This window comes from Corapipo altera, unplaced genomic scaffold, assembly GCF_003945725.1.
Source record: "Corapipo altera isolate COAL_440 unplaced genomic scaffold, ASM394572v1 56, whole genome shotgun sequence".
Classification (NCBI taxonomy): Eukaryota; Metazoa; Chordata; class Aves; order Passeriformes; family Pipridae; genus Corapipo; species Corapipo altera.
The window spans coordinates 663,792-690,702 of NW_020884896.1; the positions used below are offsets into that span (position 1 = coordinate 663,792).

At 37.8% G+C, this 26,911-nt stretch overlaps 1 protein-coding gene across 5 annotated transcripts in view; it reads left to right on the forward strand.

Annotated features, from left to right (window-relative positions):
• MAPK8 (mitogen-activated protein kinase 8) overlaps window positions 1-22,537 on the forward strand; it is a 137,895-nt gene extending 115,358 nt beyond the window's left edge. For 3 of the 5 annotated variants that reach the window (XM_027648162.1, XM_027648160.1, XM_027648161.1), the window contains exons 3-12: window positions 385-514; window positions 1,729-1,787; window positions 1,909-2,047; window positions 6,797-6,962; window positions 11,595-11,666; window positions 13,544-13,726; window positions 14,502-14,626; window positions 15,588-15,651; window positions 17,274-17,351; window positions 18,327-22,537. In XM_027648162.1, coding sequence (XP_027503963.1) covers window positions 385-514; window positions 1,729-1,787; window positions 1,909-2,047; window positions 6,797-6,962; window positions 11,595-11,666; window positions 13,544-13,726; window positions 14,502-14,626; window positions 15,588-15,651; window positions 17,274-17,351; window positions 18,327-18,472 — 1,162 coding nt within the window. In that variant the 3' untranslated portion in view covers window positions 18,473-22,537. Of the gene's footprint in view, window positions 1-384; window positions 515-1,728; window positions 1,788-1,908; window positions 2,048-6,796; window positions 6,963-11,167; window positions 11,240-11,594; window positions 11,667-13,543; window positions 13,727-14,501; window positions 14,627-15,587; window positions 15,652-17,273; window positions 17,352-18,321 lie in introns of all 5 variants that reach the window. The other 2 variants (XM_027648163.1, XM_027648164.1) reach the window with 2 other exon arrangements.
• The last annotated feature ends 4,374 nt before the right edge of the window (window positions 22,538-26,911 follow it).

Genomic DNA, 26,911 nt, shown 5'->3' on the forward strand with positions numbered 1-26,911 from the left:
TCCACTCTCTTCCCTTCTTTTCAGTGTGAAGATTTTGTGTAAAATGGATGTGCTTTTCATGTTTGAAGTATTTTGGATCTTGTTTAGGCAGTCTGTTCCTGGGTGCCAGTGAGTGGCAAGAACTCAATATCTTTGGAAGCAGAAATCCTGCAGTATTTTGTAGAGGTTGTCATGTGTTAATACTCTGAAGCTGGGAAATATTTTTAAATTTTGAATCACTCAGCATACGAGAGCACTTTGCTTTATTACACTCCCTAAAGCTGAGTAACGCTGGAAATTTGGGGTTTCTGCAGACATGATACAAAGTATCTGAAAAAGGTTGCAAGTGCCACAGCTTAAAGGACCTTGGTGCTAGAGATGTAATAATGTTATTTTTAATTACAGTGCAGCTTATGATGCCATCCTTGAAAGGAATGTTGCAATCAAGAAGTTAAGCCGACCGTTTCAGAACCAAACCCATGCTAAGAGAGCCTACAGAGAGCTTGTTCTTATGAAGTGCGTTAATCACAAAAATGTGAGTGCAGTGTCCTTGTCCTGCTCCAGATGTTAAAGATTTAACTAGACGGTTATTCTTTGTAAAAGGAAGTGACTTCAGGGGAGATTTTCATTGCATGGTTGTATCTCCATGATAAGTACAGAAGGATATATCAGAAGAGCTATCATTTACTGATTTTAATACCTGCCCCTACTTCAAAATCTGGAAGAGAGTCAGTGTTACATTGCTGTGTTTTACATGCAGCTGTCAGATAAGAGGAGGATGATTGGTAAGTGCATCCTTGTCTCTGTTGCTGCTGCTAGACACATAGGAGGAAAAAGAAAAAGACTGTAATAGGTTTTTCTTTTTTTTTTTTTTCCTGATGCATGAATGAGTTTGGAATATTGTGTTGTGACAACAGTAACTGTATTATGCTTATGAAGCTGTGCAGTAGACCAGATCACAGAAATGGGAAGAGAATAAGTGATAAATTTATCGGAGTCGAACTACAAAAGGATGGTATTGGCCATTTTCTTCCTTCAGAGACAGCTGTGTTCAGTCTTCCTCGCTTTCCCTCTTAATCCCCCATCAGGAAGATGGCTGCTAGGGAGGTAGGGAATCATAGAAAACTTACTCTGTCTTCTAGCTTCTTGGGAAAATCTTATAACTTTTCTCAGATGGGGTTGGCTTATATGGATTCTCTGAAGGAAGTTTTACCTAATAGCATAATTTGTATGATGATAAACTATTATAAGCCTTCCTGACTCTTGATGAGTAGTATCTTGGCTTGTTTCTGCACATCCCATCCATTCTTAGCACTGGGAAGTGTCCTAAATCAGCTCTAATAATCTGTTTGTCCATTTGGGTTAAGTTTTTTCTTCACCTCTGTCAGTGGCAAAGTGGTATCTCTTAGGGAACCTTTGTCAGGTTTTAATTTTATTATTCCTCATATGCAATAGAAATCTTACCGGTCTCTTCAAACTGAAAGTAGGAGGAAGGGAAGACTTATTAACCTTCTTAAGTGTTAAGCTTTGAATGTCATCCTGTTAACGCACACAGAGTGTCTTTATATACTCCTTCTAAAATCATTAGTATCTGCTACATGTTAGGCCTGGTTGAGCCCCTGAGCATCTTGAGCTTCAGTGCATACCAGGAGGTTCATATCAGAGTAATAGTTACCAGTTTTGAAAAGTTGACTGTGCAACTTTGCTATTTCTGTGGTGTAATTACACTTCCTCTCCCCCTTCTGACAGATAATCGGCCTACTGAATGTGTTCACACCACAAAAATCCCTGGAAGAATTTCAAGATGTGTAAGTCTGATTTGAACTAAATCTGAGAATTTCTTTTCAAAATATTCATGCCAAAGGATGAGCAAGAGAAAAAATACAATAAAATAGCCGTATTATCTGATTTTTTTTTTTCCTTCATAAGCTACATTGTGATGGAGCTCATGGATGCAAATCTCTGCCAAGTGATTCAGATGGAGCTAGACCATGAACGAATGTCCTATCTTCTTTATCAAATGCTGTGTGGTATCAAACATCTTCATTCAGCTGGAATTATTCATAGGGTAAGTGAACTAAACTGTGTATAATTTGCATTGCACCTGGTTTTGCTTTGAGTATTTAAAAGATAAAAAAAAATCAGAAATAGGATCACAAAAGGTGATTCATAGCCTGTCCCATAGGCAGAGTCTAGAGAAAGCTGAAAGGAAATCATCACACTTACCATTTCGCAGGGTGATTCTGGAATGAACCTTTTGAGTGTTTGAATGATTTGATGATAATCTGCACAGAGCAAATAAAAGATTTTTGCAGTGAGTTACATTACCTCCTCTGTATAATGTTCTATTTTAGTAGTCATGGCAGGAAAGAATATCTGAAAGCATCTCTGCCTTTATTGTTTTGGTAACCAAACCTGAAATCTCATCTTTAGAAGGAACTGCCAATTTTATTTCCCATCTTGAACTAGCAGAGTAATGAATAAGTACCTGAAATCATGATACAAACAGATGATAAAAGACCTGTAAGTGGAGCTTGCATTACACCTGTCTGTCACAAAGCATTCACTCAGACTGCCCACAGGTAAAACTGACTACTGCTTTTTAAATGGCATCTGTGTTACAATCCAGTCAAGAAATTTTGAATTTAAGGTTGCCTGCTCAAGTTAAACATCTTATATATAATTGTATGTAGTGTAAAAATTGCTTGAGATTGTCTAGTTACAACTTTTTTAAATAGTTCGAAATTGTTAGTTTGGGAAATGGTAAGCTTGTATTTCTACAGTACTACATTTTTATTGTTACTTTTTTAGAGGGTTTGAGAAGTTTTCCATTCTGAAGGGATGCAGAAGATTTCATTAAACTTAGTCGTGTGGGTTAGTTTCAATCACTACCATATCGTCTTCCTCATAGATGATATACACAGCAATTTTGTGATTGCCACAGGCAACACCACAGGAATTGCTGGTAGGATGCTTGTCCAGGTCAGTGCTTCACCACACTGTGAGTGGGATGTTGAATGGCCTGCAGGCTGGATCTGGCAGTCTGATGCTCCTGTTCAGTTTGCTGCTTTTCCCCCAAGGGAACAGGGACAATTGTTTGAATAGAAAATACAGTTTGAGTGGCCAAACATTGCTTCCTTTTGCTCAGCTGGTTCTAGTACTTATCAACTGCTTCATTCCAGTGAGGAGCTCAGGGAGCAGAGGTGAAACTTCTTGTATGCGATTTCTCTGAACTGCTGGGTTGAAAGCGATGGGTGAGGAAGAGTAGGGAAAAGCATCACCTGCAACCAGACATTGTACCTGGTGCTGCTTGGTCTGCATTGAGACGAATCAGTGGGCTTCTTGCATTATTATGGGAATGCTAGGGAAAACAAGGTTGCTTCACTTAACCAGTGTTGGGGTATTATGTTGCATATAACTGAGATTATGCAGCCCTTTGTGTCCTAATGCATGTGCCTGTGGGTTTGAAATAACTGTTTTGTATGCAGCTTCACATTTCCTGGTCTCCTCAATACTTAGGTATGCAAGTTAATTGTTGTGGGTTTTCCTAGGTCTTTTCTAGATCTGGAAAAATAGCATATTGTATGGACATCCCAGAGTAGGTAATGTATGAATATCTCTCTGTGGATCTTAGTGCAGGCATGAGGGACCTTCTGAAACAGTGCTTGCTTTCAGGATGGTTTTTACTTCTGCAAAGTGAACATTGATCCTATAGAAGTCACAGACATTTGTACATTTATAGAAAAGGAGTCACTACTCAAGTAGTTGTTGGGCGGGAGTAAAGATTGCTTTGAGGATAGAATTCCTGCCTCTGTAAACACAGGTTAAGTCTTTGAAATGCTTCATATCACTAAGGGATAAATGATGCCAAAGAGACTACAGGTACAATTGCTATGTAAATAGTACCATAGGTATGCATGAATGCTTTTGAAGGACGTGCAGATACATTTGACTTGCATGTCTTCCTGGTAGATTTTCAGCTGACAGCTTCTTCTCAGACTTTGTTAGAAGATTAAGTATGTTCAGGCAGAACACTACCCACTCTGTGCCTTGTGTAACCACTGTGTGCCTTGTGCCTTTACACTTCAAGGTGTAAAGTATCAAAATTCTGTTTCTCTGTGGAACAAGTTAAACAAAACCTCGGAAGTCAAGGAGGGCATGCTTGAAAAGACATGTTCTGTGGACCACGTGGCTGCAGCAGTAACTGTATCCCTCTTTTGGGCTCTCAGCACCACTGTCCTTAAAGTTCAAAGCTAATTACTTGATTGAAACTCCTTAAACATAGCCTGCACTACTGTGGCTGCCTGTGGAGCATTCTGGCTACAAATCTAGTGTACTACTTTAGCGTTCTCTAAAGCTTTAAGCTTTTGTGATGTTGGTAGTTTCACGTTTTTTAACTGGGTTCTTAAGCTTCTAACACAGCTGTGGGACTCTCAGCATCTCAGTAACTTTTTCAAACCTTGCTGCATGACTGAAATCACAGCAATCTGTGTATGTGTCTTATAGCACTGGATAGTACTTGCCATAGAAATAGGTGGTTTTTTCCTAGTGAACTAGAGGCACAGAATGAAGCAGAGATCAAACACAAAGCGAGTTTCACTCAGTTTCCCCTGGAAAAGTTGTAGGGGGTATATTTAGGTGCCACATCAATGGGTAAAAGTTTAATCTCTGTCAAGATTCAACTGTAACTTTACACTGACTTTAACAGATGTTGGCAAATGAACATTACTGTGTGCCAAACATTTTGCAGAGATGCAGTTTCCAGTCAGTGTTGAAGTACACGTTCACTTCTGTTTCATAATCTCAGGGGGATGAATGATCAGCGTTTCAGAGTTGTGCCTCGCTGACTTGCTGAGGGACACAGAGTGTCTCATTAGTCTTGCATGGGAGCTCTGAAACATGGAATCCTGCCTGATTTTGAGTACTTAAGAAAGGGGCCTAATTATGGAAGCCCTTCACAAATCTTTTGTTAATAAGGGAAAAGCCCAAAGAAACCATGAATTACCCTTCAGAGATGTCCCTGTCTCCCTGTCTGGTTAATGGGGATACAGCCATGAAAAATCTGTTTTCTAAGCACTGACATTTTACATTTTTAAGGTTCAATGACACATCTGCTATAGGTTCTGGATATATTTATGCGGCCTAATTAACTTGATCACTCTTAAAGGAAGTTTTGAGTTTGTGTTTATTTAAAACATAAGAGATATGAATTCTGCATGAATTTGAATGCAGTGTTAAGTCAAGTCTGGGCTTCATCATTTTGATCCTAGGCTTCATGACAGCTACATGGTGTTCAGAAATTAAGGAGGGGCAGCATTCTGTAAGCTTTTGCATTTTGTCCTCGTAGTGATTTTTCTCTTGCAAAGGGAAGATCTTTTAACATTTTGAGTGTTAATCCTGCAGCTTTGAGGAGGATGAGTATAGTTAATACCATAAGCATGCACCTGGGATTTTGCAATGAACATCCTGAAAATAATAGAATTGTGCAAAAATAAAGCTGATAATAAACAAGACTGTAGCAGAATCTGAAACATACATATTAAAATGACTGGAATGCCTTGTAGAACTTGAATTAATTTGTGGTGTTTGAGAATGTTTTAAGCCAAGGTTGTCTGCAGAGTCCTTGTGCAAGTGTTTTGGAAGTGCATGTATGACTATGTATGTATGCGAGACTTGTAATTGCTCACTAAAATTCTGTTGTTCTGAAACACTTTTTTGTGATCTCCTCTCTCTTTAATGCAGTTTTCTTAGCTTTATGAGGAGATTGCTGAAACTACATAAATCTTGCAGATAGCCAATTTTAAGTCTCTGTGAAACAGTGACAGATATTGCTACTTATCAAATGCCTGCAGCTCAAATGCTGGAGTCCTCTGCCGTGTCTCAGGTTTTTCTCTCATTAATCTCAGTAGAGTGTAGGCAGGAAGGATCTAAGTCTTAGCTGTGTTGGCCTGTGTGCTGTGAATCATTTTATGATTGCAAAGTTATTCAGAAGTTACTCTGTAATATTTGCTCTGTGACATTCAGATGTGTGTAAGATCCTCCTGAGATGATGCCAGTGTAATGTCTGTATAAATAGATGTTGTAAAGCCACTTGTCAATAGGATTCAAATGAAAAGAATAGTTACCATATTTCTAACTAAGATGATCTGAAGCTATATCAGTGCTCCACTCTATATTTTTCACTGCAATATAATGATTGTGTTAATTCTTGGCAGTTTCTCAATGGTACCTTTTTGGGTTTGGTTACCAAAATTAGTATAAAACCAAATCCTAAATGGGAAAGTAAAACTATGTGGGCATGGGAATTTCCTTCCTGTTCAGAGAAACATTGATTTGAAAGAGGTAATGTAACCTCAACTAGCAAATAAACCTTTTACTTTTTACATTCATATTATAATGCTAATAATTTTTGTATCAAGATGATTATTGCATCAAATGATTTCAGCAATTGTTATGTTACTTGTGTTCTGCATCATAGTAATAATCACTGTTCCAGTGAGCAGTTTCTAGGCCTTTCCTCAGAGCTAACACTTCTTACTAACCTCAATTTATTTCAGACATTGCTAACATATCTTGTAATGCTGGTTGTATTTTCCTTCTCTAATTGCTATATAAATCTACAAGCACAATAAAAGAATTAATTCTGTAGTCTGCTGAATGCACATGAATTAATGCAAGGGGAAAAAAACTGCAGTTATAGCAATAACCTAGTTGTATGTGTGGGGTATAATGTTAGCAGTAATTATATTTTTAAAATGTGAACCACAGAGTACTTTGTGCTTGTCTTAGCAGTCATATATGATGTTTCTTTTTAAAGGATTTAAAGCCCAGTAATATAGTAGTAAAGTCAGACTGCACTTTGAAGATTCTTGACTTTGGACTGGCCAGAACTGCAGGAACTAGTTTTATGATGACGCCTTATGTAGTGACTCGTTACTACAGAGCACCAGAGGTCATCCTAGGGATGGGATACAAAGAAAACGGTCAGCAAATATAGTCTTTCTTTGGCATAGCTTTATTTTTTTTTTTTTGTTTGGCACACCACATTTTACGTGTTAATGTTTTTTTCAAGCTGTAGAAATTTTATAAATTAGTCTTTTGATCAAAATGCAGATTTTGGATACACCAATTGTTTATTCAGCTCAACCCATTAGAAAATGTTTGCATTTAATAGGAGAAGAAATTGAGGGCCTTGTTTATTTAAAAATTTAAATAACAAATGACATCCATAAGAACTGGAAATATATTTTCTTGATATGTGTTATGTACCTTGACAGACCTTCACCTTACTTTATTCCTGGTGAAGATGTAAATTGTAATTCATCAGTAGATGTGTGTACTAAATTGAATGTTAAATAACTATATTCCATATAGCCTTTTAGGATGTAGGGAGCATAAAGGCTACTGAGGAACAAACAAGCTGAGACTAGCTACTGTGGCATTTCTTTTAATTAAAACCCCTGTTCTTTAAACCTGTTGCACTCAGTTCTTAATGTTGCTGAAGTCAGTAATACACTTGAGACAAGAATACAGAGAGTACTGTCATGAAGCATCATAGATTCCTTGAGGTCCATGACAAATTCCAAGGAAATTTTACTTTGTCACTCTGCTTGCATACATTTCCCTTCTCTTTATACTTGCTCTGTGGCCAGTCTGTCTCTCTCTGTCTTCTGCAAGAAAATAAGGAAGGGCTGTGTCGTTTGAGGGAAACACACAATCAACTACACTGCACCTTCTCAATGAAACAGCCAGTGCCCGTTAGGAAAACAAACTGACCTGTCATTCCTGCATTCCTGTTGTAGCAGCCCTGATTCTGCTGCCATTTCATTGATCTGCTGTCACTGTGGCCAGTCAGCTCCCTTGTTTCCAGCTCAGGCAGGCACAGTGCCCAGAGGTCACTGGAGGTATTTTAAACCCTCTGATCCGCCAGCAAGGCGCTGAGATGCCCTGCTGCTTTAGGCTTGGTGAGCTGTCTCCTGGGGATGTGAGGTGTGGCTCCTCACATTACTGACACAACTGGGGCTTGCTCTGCCTTTCAGGTATTCCTAATATAGTCTGCAAACCTGCCTGGCAACTGCAACTACATAGTCACAACCAATGACTTCAGGTTGTGTGTGAATGGTGTTAACAATGAAAGAAGGCAGCTCAAAGGAGTGAGAGTAGATCATTTTTGCAAGGCTGTGGTTTTATTTCTGTCTGGATCGTTAACATGAATGAGAGGAGGTACATTCCTTCAAGTGGCCTCCATGGCTGACTGTTTTTCCTGTGATTCAGAAGTCACAGGTTGAGTACAGCAAGTTATTTTTTTTTACTCCTAAAGTTTTTAGGTTTGCAAATTTGTCTTTTTTTTTCCCCCAAGACTTTACATTGACCATTTAAGGGAAACTAGATAAAAGTACCTAAAACTGTAGTATTTAGTCATGCAGCTGCCTTACAGGAGGAATTGATACAATGAAAATCACAAGTTTTCTAACTTAGCTTGCCCAGTTTAGATTTTTCTCTTAAGTAGTAAGTAATTGGGAGTTGCAGAAGTGTGAAACATTCTTTCCACTGAAAGGTTGCTTAGGTTATTGTTAGCGTTAAATAGATTGTGTTCCAGAGTATCCTGTCATGGTAGTGACAGTCCTGTTCCTAAGGACACACGACTTGTTTGTGCAGCAGAACATAAATAACAGTTTACTTCCATTTGAAGAACTGTCATGTCTTCCCAGAGCCAAATACATGGTCATTGAATTAGACAGGCACTTCTGGAGAATGTAAAAGTAAATCTGTGGGCTGAGTCTGAAGACAGTCTGCATTTCCACATGTACTGTTCTCATTAAAAGGCTATTTACACTATTTACATAGGCTGTTACTCTTCTCAGTCGCCACCTGAGGAGTTTGTGGAGCTCCCATGACTAGGAGACAGGTATCAAGGATGCACTTAGAATAAAAACCATGGGCTGTCCAGAGGCCTCAACCTGTTAGTATGGATGCCTGTTATAGCCCCTTAAACCAATAGTTAAATTAACTGTTAACTTATTTAATATAGAGTTAAATATTGAAAATTGATGATTAACTAATGGTTGCAGGGTCATCTGGCAGTTTCAGCACCCTGCTGAACTGATGTGGGAGGATTGCAATTTATATTTTGATGACTGAGATACATGCTGCAGAGTAGTGTTCTTTTGTTACACACGTCCAAAATATTTGTTTTAAAACTCGCAAAGATGCCAAACTGATTATATAGAATTCACTTCTGCACAGGGTTTATTACTGAAGGAGATTTGGGTATATGATATTGAGAAACCAATCCTTGCAAAATCAAGAAATGAAACTCAAGGACTGAAGGACACCAAAACTGTTCATGCACATGTACCTTAACGTATTTAGATTTATGCACAGTTTATGTGCATGATTGTCAGAAAGGAAGCACTGAAAAGCAAGGAAAGCCCTAAACCCTCTGAAACAACTACTTTTAAGTTTCCTAATATGTACATTGGGTTTGAACTTAATTTTCACATATTTTTTTTCCTCCTAGAATTATAGAAAACAGTTCACTTCAAACAGGGTTATTAAGAGTACAATGGACTCCTTATGGCAGCATTAGATTTTTAAAAATATTTTCAAATGTGTAATAAGATTTTACTCATTTAACTTAGTCTTCTATAGAAGTATTCACAGGAGCAGTCCTCATTGTACAAATTAGTTCAACTTCATAAAAAAAAGTTAGAGACTTCTTGATTTAATGAAAGCAGCAAGTCAGAACATCCCAAAACATCTCAAATTTGGTTTTGTAGGGTGACTAGAAGGATGGTAACTTTATTGTGTTGAACAAAAACTGATTACAACAGATTCGGGTATATTTTGGGTTGGGCTGGCAGAAGGTTGACTTGCGGGTCAAAAAGTCAACATTCAGAATTTTATTTAAAAAGTCAAATGCAAAATTTGGCTTCAAATCTTTGGGTCTCTGAGCCAAATAATATGTACTTAAATATTTGAAAAGGGTTTTTAAAGGAAAAACAGCACTAATCATAAAATGTTGACAATCATTTTTAAATGAACCAGGCCCTTAATTTTGACCTATTAATATGCACAACTAAGATCTCCTATCATATGATTGAGATACTATTTTAGAGGAACTTGTAAATGAGGGAGAAGGAATATTTTCAGTAAGAAGCAATATTGTTTGCTTGACATTGTTGAGCTCCTTCAGAACATTTACATGTGATTCTTAGTATACAATTGTTCTCATTTAAATCCCCTTCTTACCTGCTTAATTGAAATTCCAGTGTTGTTTTATATAAAAGTATTCATAATAATATAATTATTATGACTTCAAGAAAACTTGTGCATACAGAGTTAACAGTACCTCTGAAAGCAACTGCAAAAGGAATTGGCATACCTGTACAAAGTAAACTTGTGCATCTCTAAGTATGTCTTTCGAGTAATTTATTTTAAGGTAATGTAGAAAATGCATATTTCATTTCAAAAAAATTGCTTTTGAGTTTTTCTTTTGTATAAGATGTTATTTCAGCATAACTGGAGAAATATTTTTAAACAAATGATTTCAACTGAAAATCTTCTAGGAGCATACTAACATTGTCATTAACTGATCCTCTAAAATTCTAAGTGATCTTTTACTGATTCTGTTTGCTTTTTATTTAAAGTGAGAGAGAGATGCATGGTAATCTGACTTCGAGGAAATACTTGATGTCAAATTTTAATTGTATGTAATACTTAATTAATTCTCCTAAAAAACATAAACTGTTTCAATAGGCAATAGTTTTACAGGTCAGTTTACTTTGCTGCTTTTACAATTATTCATACAACTACAGTGGAATTACTTTCAAGAAATCAAGCTGTCTTTGGTGCTTGAATCTGGTCTCTTGGCGGAGGTAGCTTTGCAAGCTTCAGAGCTTGGAGAAGGGCCTTACTCTGCTTGATGTGTGTCTCTCTCTCTCTCTGCTCAAGCTCTTGCTCTAGCACTATATTAAACAAAAGGATGTTTTTCTGCCTTGTATTTGAGACAGTTAAAAGCTAATCCTTACACATGGTGTATTTTAAAGTGTTTTCATTGATTAATACAAAGATTTGCTCTTCTTCCTGTGCTGTCTCTGCAATTTATAGGATGCAGTCATGTTATGCTTCTTTTAATTTTAAATGACCGTTTGCTTTGCTTTTCCTTCTTTTTGTGCTACAAACATAGTGGATTTATGGTCTGTGGGGTGCATTATGGGCGAAATGGTTTGCCACAAAATCCTCTTTCCAGGAAGGGACTGTATCCTTGTGCTGCTGCAGCAGGTTGAATTAGTTAGGAAGTGATTAACCTTTTTATTGATGTTGTGTCATGAAGATGCATATTGTACAATTTTATTTTTTTTTTATTAAATGAACATGGATTTTTCTTGTGATACACTTATTAAAAAAAAAAAGAACTTCATTTATATTCAGGCTGCACCTAGCAGTAGGACATAGTCTCTGCTGGTCCTGTAGTTAGCATACATTCACCTTCACTCATTACATTACACATGCTTTTTATAGTCACTTCATGTCTATGTGTGTGTCTGGATATTTTTATTTCTTTTATTTTAATAACTATCTTTTATGTTAATATCATTGCATTTTGTTTTCAGTTGACATTTGGTCAGTTGGGTGCATCATGGGAGAAATGATCAAAGGTGGTGTTTTATTTCCTGGTACAGATCGTATCCTTACCTTTGGCCTAGGATGTAGTTGTAAAAGGTCAAAAGATACTGCAGCTATGTAGTTCCAGATTAAGGTAGTTCTAATTTTTAAAATACTGGTTTTCAACTGCCTTTTCAAAGTGCAAGTTCATTATATACCACTTTGGCAAAGAGGCTTAATTTTCTTTTTCCTTTTTCTTTTTTTTTTTCCTCTCTGTTCTTTTTCCAGTTTAATATAGTGCCTATCATTGCTTTTGAATGTTGTCACATTTAAGACAAATTTATTTATTTTTTTTTAGGTGGTGTTTTACTGGTTCACATGCATTGGTTTTTACTTTGGAGGTTATTTTTATGTAATAACTTACTAATCTTGTTTAGTACCTGAGTGTGTTAGCAGTTATTATTCTTTGCATTTTAAAGAAAATGTTCACAAAAAATTCCTGATCATCTTCATTAGTTACACTCTGGAATTTTATATTTTTTATATTTTATTTATATATGCAGAAACAATCCTGCAAATAGCTTTCAGCAATACCTGGCATTTCTGTCTTTCTATTCCATGAATGGCTTGGTGGTGTCTTTATGGGTTGTCCTGTGAACACTATTTCAGACAAAGAGTCCACTCCAAACAAACAGAACTGAAACCTCTGGATCATCCCTAAAATTAATGGAAATAATTGGTGTTTGACATCTTATTTGTTTTACTAGTACTTACAGACCAAGTTTTTTAGATGCCATCAGAAATATTTCCTGCTTTTGCTGCAGGTTACTGTTTAAAAATTGTTAAGTACCATTTAGGGGTGAAGATGGGGTCAAGATTTTGAGACACAGTGAGGAGATCAAGGGCATCTTTACTTTCACACAGCTCTGTCATTGCATGAGCTGCACCATGCTTTGCTTTATGCATCTGGTTTGCTAGCATGGCTTTTCAATTTACACTCAATGCCATACAGTGTAAATACTTTTTTTGTCAAGGCCTGTACTAAAACTCTGTAGAGCCTGAAAATCCTTATATAAAGATCTGTTATTAAGTTTTAAGAACAGAAGAGAAACCCTGCTACAACCCATGGAAGATTTAGGTGGCCCGGTATCCAGTCTTTGATGGCAGCAGAAAATAAAATTGAGGAGAATATATGAATGAGATAAGGGTATATAAAATTTTATATGAGCTCTCTTCCAGTATCTAACCATCTGCAACTAGGAATTCCCGAGACAAATGTTACTTTTTTGTTCAGTAACATGTATTAAATTCTTCTGCCGTGAACTGGTGAATCTCCCTTTACGGTGTGCAGACTTTTCAGTTAAGATGTTCCTTATGCACCCTTGAAACTCTTTAACTTCTTCATTCAAGGCTTTGACAATATTGTCATTGACCTGTGTGGGCCCAGACTTCATCCTTTGTTTGCCCACTCGTGCTCAGTGTTGCACATCCTTGGTAAGAGGTTGCCACAGATTGGGGTGAGGTATCGAGATGAGAACAAAGGACAAAGCACCTACATGGGGTAATTGTCACGAGTGCCTTGGTGATGTGTAGTAACTCCACTACTGTGAATGTGTGTTCAGACCAGGAAGTGAGAGTTCTTCTCCAGAAGCCAAACGAGGCCTTAATTTAAATTCGTTTAATACATTGTATGAGTCTTCTAATATTCTGTTTCTCAGAAGTATATCCTTTTCTAGTTAATTATTATTTGAGTAAAATTCACATTGCCTTGACTACGCTGTCATAGTCTTGCTTTGTTTCACTGTTTTCTCTAAGAGGATAGTCCTAATTCGTGATCATAAACTTGATATTTTATTATAATTTTCTGTATTTTCTCTGTTGGTTTTTTCATGTGGTTTTAATATAACTTTCTAGCTGAAAATCAGACACAGTGTTTTTCTTAGCTGCATAACCTTAGATATTGATCAATGGAATAAAGTTATAGAGCAGCTAGGAACACCATGCCCCGAATTTATGAAGAAATTGCAGCCTACAGTCCGAACTTATGTGGAGAACAGACCTAAATATGCTGGATATAGTTTTGAAAAACTCTTTCCAGATGTCCTTTTCCCAGCTGACTCTGAACACAATAAACTTAAAGGTAAGGTCTGTCTTCTCTGTGTTGTATATTTTAAAAGTTTTAAAACTGTGATATACTGAACAGAAGTGTCTTGGTTTTGTTCACTACAAAATCACCCTGTTAAAGATTTAAGTATGTAAGTTTTATATCATGAGAATAGATGAATGTACTGGCATGTGCTTGCCTCCACTTATATATTTTCATGAAAAAGCTCCTATTCTTGGAGCTGTCTTTATAAAGAGAAGTAAATACCTATATTCTTCTCAGTGCCAGATGCCAACATGATTTAGAGAAAAGTTGGGGGAGGTTGGAATAGAAGTTGTGTAGGCAGAGTAGATCTTTGTTCTCTAGGGATGCATATAAGGAGTTTATATTCATAATATATAGATATCCTGTAGTTATTTCAGAAGCTTACTGGTTTTAAGTCACCTACTCACTGTATTTTCTGTGACTAACAGTACATGACAGAGGGGAGTAATGGGTGCTTGCCTGCTGCTATTCCAGACAAGGCTGCACTGCCAGCTGAGCTGTTTCATGTAAGGATGTCACACCAAGGGACACTGTATGCTGAAAATGTATAGTGAAACATATCCAACCCCTTTCCCACCTGTGTAATTTTCTTCAATTTTTTTTCCCATCAAATGGGCCATTCTCCTAAACTTCAAATTTTGTGAGGGTTGCGTCAGTATTTAACTGGAATTTGTTTAGTCTGGATCTCTTCTTCATGAGATTTGAAATACTGTGTTATGTGCTCTATATATGGCACTAGTCTGAGCAGAAAATCTTATTTTTGCAGCAAGTCAAGCAAGGGATTTGTTATCAAAAATGCTGGTTATAGATGCTTCTAAAAGAATCTCTGTGGATGAAGCCCTGCAGCACCCATACATCAATGTTTGGTATGATCCATCAGAAGCAGAAGCTGTAAGTCCTTATTTTAGGTCTCTGCTTAGGAAGGTACTGTACTAAAGCCATCTTGTTGTGATGCTTGATACAGCTGCTTGAAAGAAGATAGTTGCACATTTCACAAGAAGCTTAACTGAGCCATAATTATTTTTATTGACATCTATAGATGTGTTTATCAGAAACAGCATTAAGAATAAGCTTGACCTAAAGTACTGGTCTCTGTTTGTACAATTGCATATAATCTGAACATGTAGTAATGCATCTAAAATCTTTTATATAGGGTTCTAATTTATTGAGCTTCACTTGTTTTGGTGTGGTTTGATTGCCCTTGATGGGGTTCTGAGGTATTTATTCCTGGGCAAGAGAAAAACTTTCATTAGTTGTAATAATTGGTTGTCCTCTTAAACTAGAAATTATTGTTCCAGCAAAATCAGAATACAAGATCTTGAGTTTTCAGTTGTTAACGCTAATGAACAAAGGGATTAGTTGAAATTTTTTTCTTAAAAAATTAGTCTTGGGACAATATCAGTTTATGAGAAAAGCATCATTTTTTAAAAAAGAAAGGTGGTTGGTGATTGCTACTAAGAATAGAAGAAGATGCCTGATTGTAAATGGAGCAATTAGAATTCTGATGATCTGTAATAGTTAGATGGCAAATGTAGTAATTAACAGTAAGTAGCTAAAATTGGCTACTTGTGCTGGAGACTGCACTTTGGAGCTCTTTTAGCAGACCATTTTTCTATTCTATTACCATACTCGGTTTCTATTTTAATTATTACAGTAAGGTAAGCAAATTTTTTATTCAGAAGAACATTAAAGCAGTAGCATCTAGAAAATAGGCCAAGTCTGAGTGAAATATATGAGCATGTAAATATGGTATTTTAAAAACATGTTAATGTTTTGAGTGGTTAATTTAATTTTCCATTTATGCTGGTTTTGTATCCCTTTTGATTGCTCTATGATGAGTTCTGTTTTTCAGCCTCCACCAAAGATACCAGATAAGCAGTTAGATGAGAGGGAGCACACGATAGAAGAATGGAAAGGTAAGAAGGGCATTTAAGTAAAATAAGGCTTTTGGGAGTAGGCTGGGCCCCAGTGATTACACTGAAGTGCTTCTGAGCAACCTAGTAGTATTTACTTTACCTGCTTGGAATGGCAAGGAAGTAGATCAGTGCTTCACAACTTCTTGATTATTGGGACACATAAAATTTTTCCTTTGGCAGTGCTGAACCTTTGTAGACAACTAAAGACCTGTTCATTTCAGTCACCTTTTGCAAACCGTAGGACAGCATTTTTAGGGAGGGTAACTCTTCTGGACCAACAGCTAAAACTGAAAAAGATGCAGGAGTTTGAGCAAAATAAGTCTGAATTAGAAGGACTAGTCTTCAAATGAAGAGCACTGTAGCAATAACTGCTCTTTTAAAATCAAGCAGAGGATTTAAGAAGAAGCCATAAGGAGTGTGAGTAATGGGCGAGATAGTGAGGTTAAAGCTGGTGTGGGAGATGCTGATGGTTATCAGCTGTGAGATCCTGAGAAAGTAGCTGGCCTTGAGGTTTGGAATGTAGTATGTAGTCTTATGTAGTATGACATAAGACTCGTACCTCCAAGAGCATGATCTTTAGTGTTCAGTACTGGTTTAGTATCTGTATTTCCTGGTCATATATATGAGGTACAAAATGGTAAGTGTAAGGGGAACCTGTAAAGCTTGTGCTTCATTTTGAAATTGCTTCTAAAACGTGGGGTATTATTTTAGAGATACTAGTGCTAAGAAAAAAGTCCAGATTGCTGTTCAGGCTATAAAAGTTGCATTTAAGCAAGAGTTTAGTGCATTGAGCAATCTAATAATTTGTACTGAAAAAGTTTAGGGAGGGATATTAGACCTGTATAACCTTTATATCCCCAGAGGAAAAAGAAGAAGGGAAAATATTTTATGAATAATTTTTGACAGTTTCATTGTGTTGGCTAATAATGGGCACAAATCTGTAAAATTTAGTACTATCACACTCCTAGGTTACTTTCTGTTAAAAATTGAGTTTTAATTGTAAAGGCAGAGATAAGGAGAATTGTGGAAATTCTCCTACCGTCCTCATTCCAAGCAAAGTTATTTCCCTTTTGAAGCAGATGTGCTGAGGGTATTTCAAGCAATATGGTGTCTACTTTTGAGATTCCCATAACCCTTGAAATTATAATTCTTATATGCTAACATTATGTTCCATTTCATGGTGATCTGGACTTTTACACGTTGTTGCTGAGGAAATTTAGTGGCAAATGTGCATTGGAGTTATGGCAATGCTGTCTGGGCTTGTTCTAGCTCTTCCTTTGAAGACAACTGATCCAGTTTATCTGTACCAAAGAAGCCAATGATAAAAACTGAGTGAGCCTTAAGACTCAGTTTAACTTCAGGTCCCGATGCAGCCTGGATGAAAGAGCCTTAGAGCAATGTCAGTGTGTTCTCAAGAGTGCTAGGCCACTGTAGCTCCAACAGAAAAGAACTGTACATTTTTAGATCACTTTCCACTTGCTGTGTAGGCTACAACCTGTCGTTCAAAACTAATTCTGAACAGTAATAAACCTGTGAATTTTAAATGTACGTCTTAACAGGAGATGTGTTCCAGTCTTGGGGTTGCAAATTCATTTTTTGCCTTCCCTTCTGTGCATTTTCAGAGTTGATATACAAGGAAGTCATGGACCTGGAGGAGAGAACCAAGAATGGGGTTATACGCGGCCAACCAGCCCCTTTAGGTTGGTTACATTAAAAGCACAGTACAAAGCTCCATGAGTTGTAGGGCAGGAGGGAGGAAAGCTGTTCAAGACATCCAAAATTAACTAAAATATATGGCTCTTAAATCACCGAACCTCTTGAATTCTCTTTGAGGTATTGTATATTTGAGTGGAATATAGGGGGCTGACATCTCTTTATTAGTCTGCTAAATCTCTCTGTTATTGTCTCTGTGTAATTGGTGCTTCATTCATTTCAGTCCTCAAGAAACATGCTGTTATGTACTGGTGCTCAATTGCTATAGTTTGGTTAGACGTGTAATGTGTAGCTGGTACAGTTTCAGATAAGATGTAACCACTACTTAGATCTTGGAAATAATGAAACAGGATTTCTAGGTTAGAAAATTGTGAAGTACTTTGCACTTCATTTACTGGCCTTGGAAGAATGTGCCCATTAACTGACTCTTGATAAGGCTTTGTGACAAAAGTTGGGCTGCCCTTGCTCACTCTGCTTGGGATTCACTGAAGTTCAGACTCGGAGAAATCCCTGGGTATCTGAGGTTGAATGGATGTGATGTGGCTGGGCACCAGCTATTCCCCAGCCCCAAGCGGAGGGGAAAAAAACCCCAAGCCCCTTCTTTCTTTATCAAAACATGTAGATACATTCTAGCTTAGGCTCTCAACATTTTCTAGGGTATCTTAGCTTACTGTCTTTGTGATTTTTTTTTTTTTTTTTTTAACCTTCAGCCATAAGGATTTACTGTGATTTGGCAGCTGTCTGTGCCATGGGAGTTCTGTGGTTCTTGACATACCATCCATTAAACCCCACATTAAAGACTTGTGGGTTTTATTTATTTTGACAATGGATTGAGACATATCTCTTTCAACTTGCCAAAACAGGGAAAAGTAATGACCATTAGGAAAAGACAGACTAATGCAAGTGCTGAACTGTGCAACTGTATCTGCAACTGATTTGCTGTTTTGTTTCTCATAGCACAGGTGCAGCAATGATCAATGGCTCTCAACATCCATCTTCATCATCATCTGTCAACGATGTGTCTTCAATGTCAACAGATCCAACATTGGCCTCTGATACAGACAGCAGTCTAGAAACCTCAGCTGGACCTCTGGGTTGCTGTAGATGACTACTTGGTCTTTTGGGGGGTGGGAGGGGGGTCCTTTTAGTCATTAATAGGGCACTTTTAAAATTTGGTGGTATTTTTGAGTGTTTTTTCAAAAATAATCATGAAATTCATCATAAAGTGCTGTAATTTCAAACTGTAAGTTGTGTTAAAAGCAGCCACTTTTTTGCTGTAATTAACTGTAAAATATTAAACCTGATAATTTTTATTGTGGTTTTAAAATCTGCATATTTGCTTTACTATTATGCTGCTGATCTTTTTTTACTGAATTTGTAAGATTTGTTTTATCAAAGCACATATTAATGTTGTGGTCATTACCATATAATGAATTATTTAAGATTTTATAGGTTTTCAATTTTTTAATTAGAATTTATTCCAGATGTTTTGTTCATGATATCCTTCAGAGTTTTATGCTTGGTCATACATCTGTGGTCTAGGTGGAGGGGGAGAGAATTCAGTGCAGCCAGCTGTAGTTTTGGGCCTACTACTGTGGTGCTGGCAGTGAAAAAAATCCTCTTTTATTTTGGCCACTTGCCTATAATACTTCAGCAAAAGCAACAATTAGTAAGTTTTTTTAGAGAAAAAAAAATCCTTTGCAAAATAACATTGTGTGAATGGGTTTATGAACATAAGAAAGCAAAGCATATCTTCAAAGCTGCAGAAATACCCAGCCTAGCAAAGTAATGTGATGTTTTCTGCAGAGTTGTGGCATGCCAAATCTTGTGATCACCATAAAACCCAAGGATACTTCATGAATAATACATTGCAATGCCAATAAACTGTTTACTTTTAGCTTGTAGCCTGTTTTTGTACACACAAAACAAAGTGTATCCAGGATGTCTAGACTGACAAAAAGGAAACTGAATATGCTGTAGCTATACTTACATATAAGATGTGATTCTTGGGAGTTGTGGTTCTTACTGGTTTTGTCTATTAGGGCGAGTGCTTTTCGAGTGCTTTTTGGGTCAAAGAGGGAATGACATGAATGCAATAGGGGCAAAACTTCAGCTACTCTTTCTCCACCAAAAATACTGATTGCTAAAAACCATTAAGTGGTAGGAGAACCTCAGGATTTCTGTAGCTAATGCATTAATGAGCAATATATGCCATCCAAAGGAGGGAGAAGTAGTGCTGTATAAATTAATATTTATCTCTTTCATTTCACCATGAGATCAGTGTAGCAGAAATCTTAACAATGGTTCATTTTAAGTCATAAATATTCAGTAGTTTTCATCACCGAAGCTCCAGGCTTCAATACACTTTTTAAACAAAAGATATATTGAGATATATAGAACATTTACTAAATAGTCATGTAAGATGGTGCTGCTCATCACAGAAGTATTTTAACTGTTTACATTTTATATTTACAGAATGATTTATGTATAACTGACTTAAGTTTGAGTTAAACAATCATTCAGAATTTATTCCTTTGGAAAATGCAGATTTTTAGTGCAGCTAGGTTATATAATTGATTGCCTCGTGTAGATGCATATTTTGTGTAGTGAATTAGAATGCGAAGAGCAATTTAAATTAGTAATGCTCACAAAAATGGACATAAATACAGAAGTCTTGCCAGGCACCGAGCATAAGCAACTAATGTAACTGGCTACAGAGGTCATCCAGGAATGACTGATAGTCTTCAGTGTGGTTCCTTCTGCTTGTTGGGTTAAATAAGTATCTTTTTGAAGTTCTAACTGAAAGAGGAAAATATGTCTTTACAGCAAGTTTCAGAAAAATAGAAGTGATAGTAATGCTTTTGATATCTAATATGTCTTTTTAAAAAAACATGCAGGGTTTACAAGAAATGGTAATGTCTCAAAGATGACTAAATTGATAAACTGCACAATTGTTTTCCTGGCCTGGCTAGACTGCTGGTAAGTGCTTTGTGCATGTAATTTTGCTTTCCTCACTTTTATCTAATATTTCAATATTGCCTTCCTAAACCACATTTGTTAAGGCAATTATTTTTGCAGGATCTTGCCAAATTGTGTATTACCTCGGAATAGGCAGGACATGTTTGGATTCATCTAGCACTGGAATGTAGAAAATCTGCTCAAGTTGAACGGAGACCAACAGAACAGTCTATTTTGTAATTTTTTTATCAAAGTTTAAGCTGTGAATTAAGCCAAAATTTTTGGTCATATGACAGTTCTCTGTTGTTATATAGGGTCAAATGATAGTGTGGTCAACACAGCGTAATGAAGTTAAGACTGACAAAAGCAACTTCTGATGCCTCTAAGTGCTGTTAAAACCAGAATTTGGTAAATATAATTCGTATTCAAATTTATTTTAGACCCCCTCTGGATTACGGTGATGATTGAAATTTTTTGAAACTTAAAAATACTTTTTGCTATTACTTTCCAGTGTCCTAAATAAAATAGCCACTGAAATGAGTTTATAAGCTCTAAGGAGAATTGAGCTTTTCTTCTTTCACGGTAGGTTTAATGAATAGGTAGGACTGTCCCCTGCAGCCCATTGCAGTGGGAATGAGCAGTTTTTAAAGGGATTGTTTTGGTTAGGTCAGAGCTTTGCCTGTGGAAACCTAGAGCTCACTTCTGGCACTATCTTCGTAGTAGTGTTGCATTTTCTTTTTTTTTTTTTTTTTTTTTAGGCAAATTAGTGGTGGCAAATTTCAAAGATAAGAAAGTCAGATTCAGTCACCAAATTATCACAACATTATCCTAGTCTTAACTTTCCTTTTTATTTGTTGAAATATAAAATTACTTAAGCAATAGTTGTACACCGCCACAGATAGCAAACAAATAGGTAACTGGAGTTGAGCTGTCTTTGTCTATTGTTTGTTAGATTGTATGTTGTCCAGTACACTGTACAATTTTATTCCTAAAGTATTGTTAAGCTTTATTTTAGACTGTTTCAAAATCTTCTCATGACAATGGGCTTCACTAGAGTGCATGCAACTTCCTAGGGCTGTTCTAATCCATTGGAGAATTGGTAGGGATTGAATTACAATGAGCTGTCTGATCTCTTATGTCAGGTGAGGTTAAATGTTGGGCAATAATAGTGAGATTGATTTCCACCTCCTTTGGTCAGAGCTGTGGCATGCATCAAGGATAAAACAGCACTCTCCTTTTGTAGAACTAGGTTCTTCAAGAATTTGAAATAGAAGTGGGGGGAGGCGAGCGGGAATGAGTGCCATGATGGTGTGCTGCAGTACTGTGTTGTAAGGCCTTTTGCTGATGCAAGACAATGGGGTCAGAACTGATGTTTCACTGTATGCTGGTGTGTGTGAGCAGCTGGGCTGGCAGATCAAAACTCTCAGCCCAGCCTGACTGTCCAGGGCAGCCCTGGTTCATCCTGCTCTGCTCAGCAGACACAGCACTTGCCCTGCGTGAGCTGCACTGCTCAGGATTTTAGCTTTGAAGAACCTTGGTATGCTGGATGCAGTGGTATGTTTTTGGATAGGAATTCCAGCTTATACAGAGTATCATAAATTGTTTGGTCGGGGGGGTGTGTGGGGGGTGTCTGCATATGACTGTGTCTGTGTGTCTCTGTGTGTAGTCCCCACGTCCCCACCACGGGGTGGGTGCTGAGGGGGTGCCAGGCCACAGCAGGAGCACCCCTCACTGTCCGAGGGTCCCACAGGGATGGTCCGTGCAATCCTCTTGGAATGGTCAGTGGAGCTAACACTGAGCACCTGGCCAGGGGCCCTGCAGGGAGGGAGGGATGGTGTGGCATTCAGCTCAACAGTGCATGAAGAAAAATGGTCAAAAAGCTCCTACAGGAGGATGGTTCTACCCAGCCAATAATCCAAAGTGTGTGATAAAGTTTCTCAATTAAGATTATGGGGGAAAGGGGGGAAGAAGGTTCAGCTTACACTCAAGTCTTACTCTTTCAGGTTGCTAAAGGGCATGAATTATGGTTTCTAGAAATGGTTTTGTTTGCTGTTGGCAACAGCTTCTCCATGCTGTTATATTTTATTTTCCTATCAGTGGTTTGGTTCTTACATATTTAGGTTGAGGACTGGAGTTGAAGGAGAGCCTGCCTGCATTTTTCAGCAGGATTAGAAAGAGTTCTAATGAAGAAATGTGATGAGACTGTACCGCTTACCCAAATTTTCAATTAATTTAATTTATTCTTAGTTTAGGGCACTGGATAAAAGTGGTATTTTAAGTGGTCTCTTTCACTCGTTTCTCCTCTTTAGATATGTCTGCATTACAGAAATGTGTTATGAATCAGGTCACATTGTGTTTCTAATTCTGCAGTTAAAAATTTAAGCTAGGTTTTCTTGAACTACCTCACACAAACTTTCTACGTTTCTTAAGTAAGCAAAGCTAACCCTTGCTATTGGAACTACACTGAATGTGAATAGAAAAATACACCTCCTTTAGAAAAACAAACCTATTGGCCAATGTTGAGACAATATCAGTAAGTATGTTTCTTATATATTTCACGTAAGATGTTCATGTGTAATATATAGCTTGTGTACAGTAATGTACATCTAGAATATTGTGTTAGCTGTAAATTGGTGATTTTATTATTGTAGTCTGGTTTTGTAGGGTAAAAATAGCTTACTAGTAATGTCAGCTCATCCTTTACATTTTACAAAAGGAATAATTCTTGGTAAGCTTTGCATACAGATGAATTACTTTTGTAGGCCCAATATCTAGTCTATTTTTGAGAGTTCTTTAACTTTTATTACTAAAGTTGAGAAAAAAATCCCACCCCAATTATTGTGATCATTCCTTCTGCCCCTTTTGAAGTATATTCTTAATTTTATTATGTCCCAAGAAATATGAAGTAGAAGATACACCATTAAAAATACTGGGGAAAACTGTAATTCTTTTTTCTTCCCCACATTTGATACTTTTTCCTGCTTTTCCTCTTCCTTTATTCCCTCCAAATAAGCTGTTGGTGGGGCATTACTGAGAACATTGTGGGTTTTTTTACTCATTCATGCCATAGGTCATTACATGTGCACCACTGGAATGTATACATTGTTATCTAGTATGTCAATTGGTTATAATGATATTTTAAATAAAAAAGAAAAAAAAAAAGTTTGACCACTATGCATTTAGTGCTTTTTCATTGCTAGGCTATAGAACGGTTTTATATGGATTGCCTAAAAAGGCTGCACTTGAAATCTTATTATTGTCAGTACTTCTTGAGAATTCATCTGGTTTTTAATGGTACTTCAAGTCCTGTCTTGTGTGTGAGCTCACTCATGGGCAAAGTGACGTTTTTTCCGTTTCTCCATTCCCACTGACTTTGGATGTGCCACAGGCTGTTAACAGCCACGTGTCTTTGCAACCACTGGGAATGTGTTCTTGCCTACTTGCTGCCAGCTCTAACCACTTTATTTCCTGGAAATACAGCTGCCAAGACCCTGTGCTGCAGAAAGAGGTAAGCCACGGGTTGTCTAATGTATGGGACTAGAACTGAGTCTCAGAGAAGCCTGAAGGATCTGACTTCTGGAGAGCTGACTTGTGTGCCCAGACCACTCACTGGCCCCTCTGCTGTGGGTAAATCCTAACACAGAATGCATTTGATTACCTTCACTTCCAGCAGGGTGTGGGTGTTTCCTTGAACAAAGACTGCAGATGCCCTTGAGCTGTGCTGTTGGTGTCCACGTACAGTTTCAAGGGAGAGGGACTGTGACTCCTGCAGTACAGTGTAGCCAGCTTTGTTTCTCTGGGCCAGCCATTTGTGAGACGTTCTTCTGGGAATGTGGTAGGACTCACAAATGCTCTTCTTTATTTGCACGTCAGCATAAAGGGCAGCCAATTTCAAATGATATGCTAATAACAGAGCAAGGCTGGAGAGACAATCTTAGCTCTACCCAGGATTTGTGTGTGGGTGACTCAGGACTGAAACACTGCTTAGTGCTGCTGGCTTCAATGGAACTCGCTGGTGAATGTAGATGATTCAATGAGCTACCTCCGTTCATTTTCCTTTTTGTGTTAGAAATTACATGGAGACCTTCAGAAGGGTTTTTTTGTTATTCTGAAGCATTGCTGTTTTGATTTTTTTAAAGTATATGCTCGTGTTGGGTTTTTTTCACTGAAAAGTTTTTATGCTTTTTTGCCTGCGAAATAGTGGAAGGGAAGATTGCACAGGTGAAGCTATGGTAAAAACATTTCTACCTGATTCCAGGAACCTTTTGTCGTGTTAAATAATATTACCAACCTGTATCTTGTAAACACTTGCTAAGAAAGCTGACATTTAAATTAGGGGCTGTAATGAGCAACAGGTCTGCAAAATAAGGATGCTTGATATGGGGAAATGAAGTGGTGGGAAAAGAGTATGGAAACAGCATTTAAAGCTAGGAAAGAGTGTATCATCTTCCTCAAATAAGGGCATAGTGTTCCATGAGGTTGTGTACAACAGCACAGGTGGATTCCCATTTCTTGTATAATTGCCCCTGTCTGGAAATGAACATTATAGTCCTGTTGCTGCACTTAAGAGTTAACATCCTACCGTCGTGAATTTTAGCGTGAACTAGGTAGTTGCAGCTTCTTGCAGGCTTTGTTTACTGCAGTGTCTCATCTTCAAAAGGAGCTGGAATTTATTCCTCATGAACAAGAGGCATAGATGGTGCTGGAGCACAACAGTCAACCTGGAACTGTTTAGTTTCACTGATCAGTTTGAGTGTATACTGTTTCATTTGTGACACTGAAAAGAAGAATTAATTTTATCCTGAATGCCAGAGTAATTTTACTGCTACAGATCTGACAGATTGTCCTTTCCTGGAGTTGAATGTTTGGGATAGGTAGGTTTGTTCCCCAGTTCTGCTGTATGTAGCAGTTACCTAAGGTTAAATACTTACAGAGTTGGCCAGCAGTCCTGTTCACTGCTTGTCTTGCATATTTGGTGTTTAGTCTCCCAGTCAGCATGGCTCAGTTTCCAAGTTTGTAGTGTTCCCAAACTAAAAGGAGCAGTCTGCGCTTGATAGATATAGGAGACAATGCAGTATAGTCTAAGGGATGTGTGAGCCCTCAGGATGGATACAGCGAAAGGTTTCCACTTTGGGGATAGCAGTAAGAGAGGGCATTAAAATACCCTGGTTGCTACTACTAGTTGTATTGAATGTTATCAGTAGAAACTTCATTTTTATCAGTCCTGAGTTTCTACTTACACCCTGGTCAGGCCACCCTCCGATATTTAGGTTTATTTTGTGATAACTGGCCTAGTACTGCAGCTCCCTGCCACACTGTGCTCTTCCAGCTCAGTCATTGTTACAACAACTGCTTCTCTCTCACATTATTATGGATCTTAATGCTGCTGTTTTAAATGGCCATCCTGTTCCATGCAAGATCACTTGTGACCATCAGTAATAACCTAAGGCAGCGATGGAGAAGGATGGTGGGGGTGATGCTTGTGCCTGCAGGTGGCAGGCGGGTGCTGCTGAACAGACGGGTACCTGCTGCCTCAAGCCACCAGCAGGAAGGAATCCAGTGCTGCTGGAAAGCCTGGGAAGGAGGAAAAAAGCTTTGAAGTAACGGAATTGACCTGTCCACAGCTTACTGTACCTACCTTGCTTGTCTTATCCAGAAAAGATTAGGTTAAAATGCTGGGGTTGGCTCCCATTCAGTGGTTTACATTTTTATAGGAAGAAGTGTTACAGTGCAGCAGAAACAAGTAAACATCCAGATGTTTAAATACTGAAATACCTGGATGTGAGATGATGATGAGAAAGTCGCTACTGAAAGGTGGACTATCTGCTGGTATGTAAAAAAGCCCATTCTAAGGTTATTTCCAGACAGTGAGTTATAGTCTTCTCTAGTAAGAAACAAGATTCAGGGTATTTTTTTAAAATACTTAAAATAAAGCAAGCTCTTCATTGTTCCTTCTGTACTTTCCCTTTAGCCAGTTCATGTTGTCATGACACTTTTCTGTTAAAAAACTTTCTTCTTAGAGACTCCCAAGCTGCCTCAGCTGTCAAAGATAAAGTGCCAAGAAAACGTGAACAGTGCTGTGAGTGCTGGGCTGGCAGGTGAGAGTTCAAGCTGAATCTGGTGAAACAATTTTCTGTGTGCAGGCTCCACATGGCTCAGGGTGCTACAAACGCAATGCAGAGCTTCTCAAAATCCCTTGGGAGGGAAGTCAGCCCGGGCAGGTATTTACCAGAAAGTACAGCTTCATTCTAATGGATTTTTTCTTAGTAGAAAAAATGAACTTGGGCTGACAGGTTGTTTGCAATATTTCTCCTGTCCCCTCATCTCCTTGTGAGAACCACCAACAAAAAAATATACTTAGTGTAATAAGAAGTGATACAAGGCAGCCAAGTGTAAATTGTCCAGGGAAGGTTAAAGATAGACACCCACCCTTCTCCCTCTACCACCCCAATGCCCCCCACCCTGACTGCACTAATTTCTCTTACCATAGGTTTTCTATTAGAGTTTTATAGATTAAAAACCCTCAGCAGCTGGATCAGTTGGATGTCTTTTGATGATAAGAATCTTCCATATTCTACCTTGATGACTG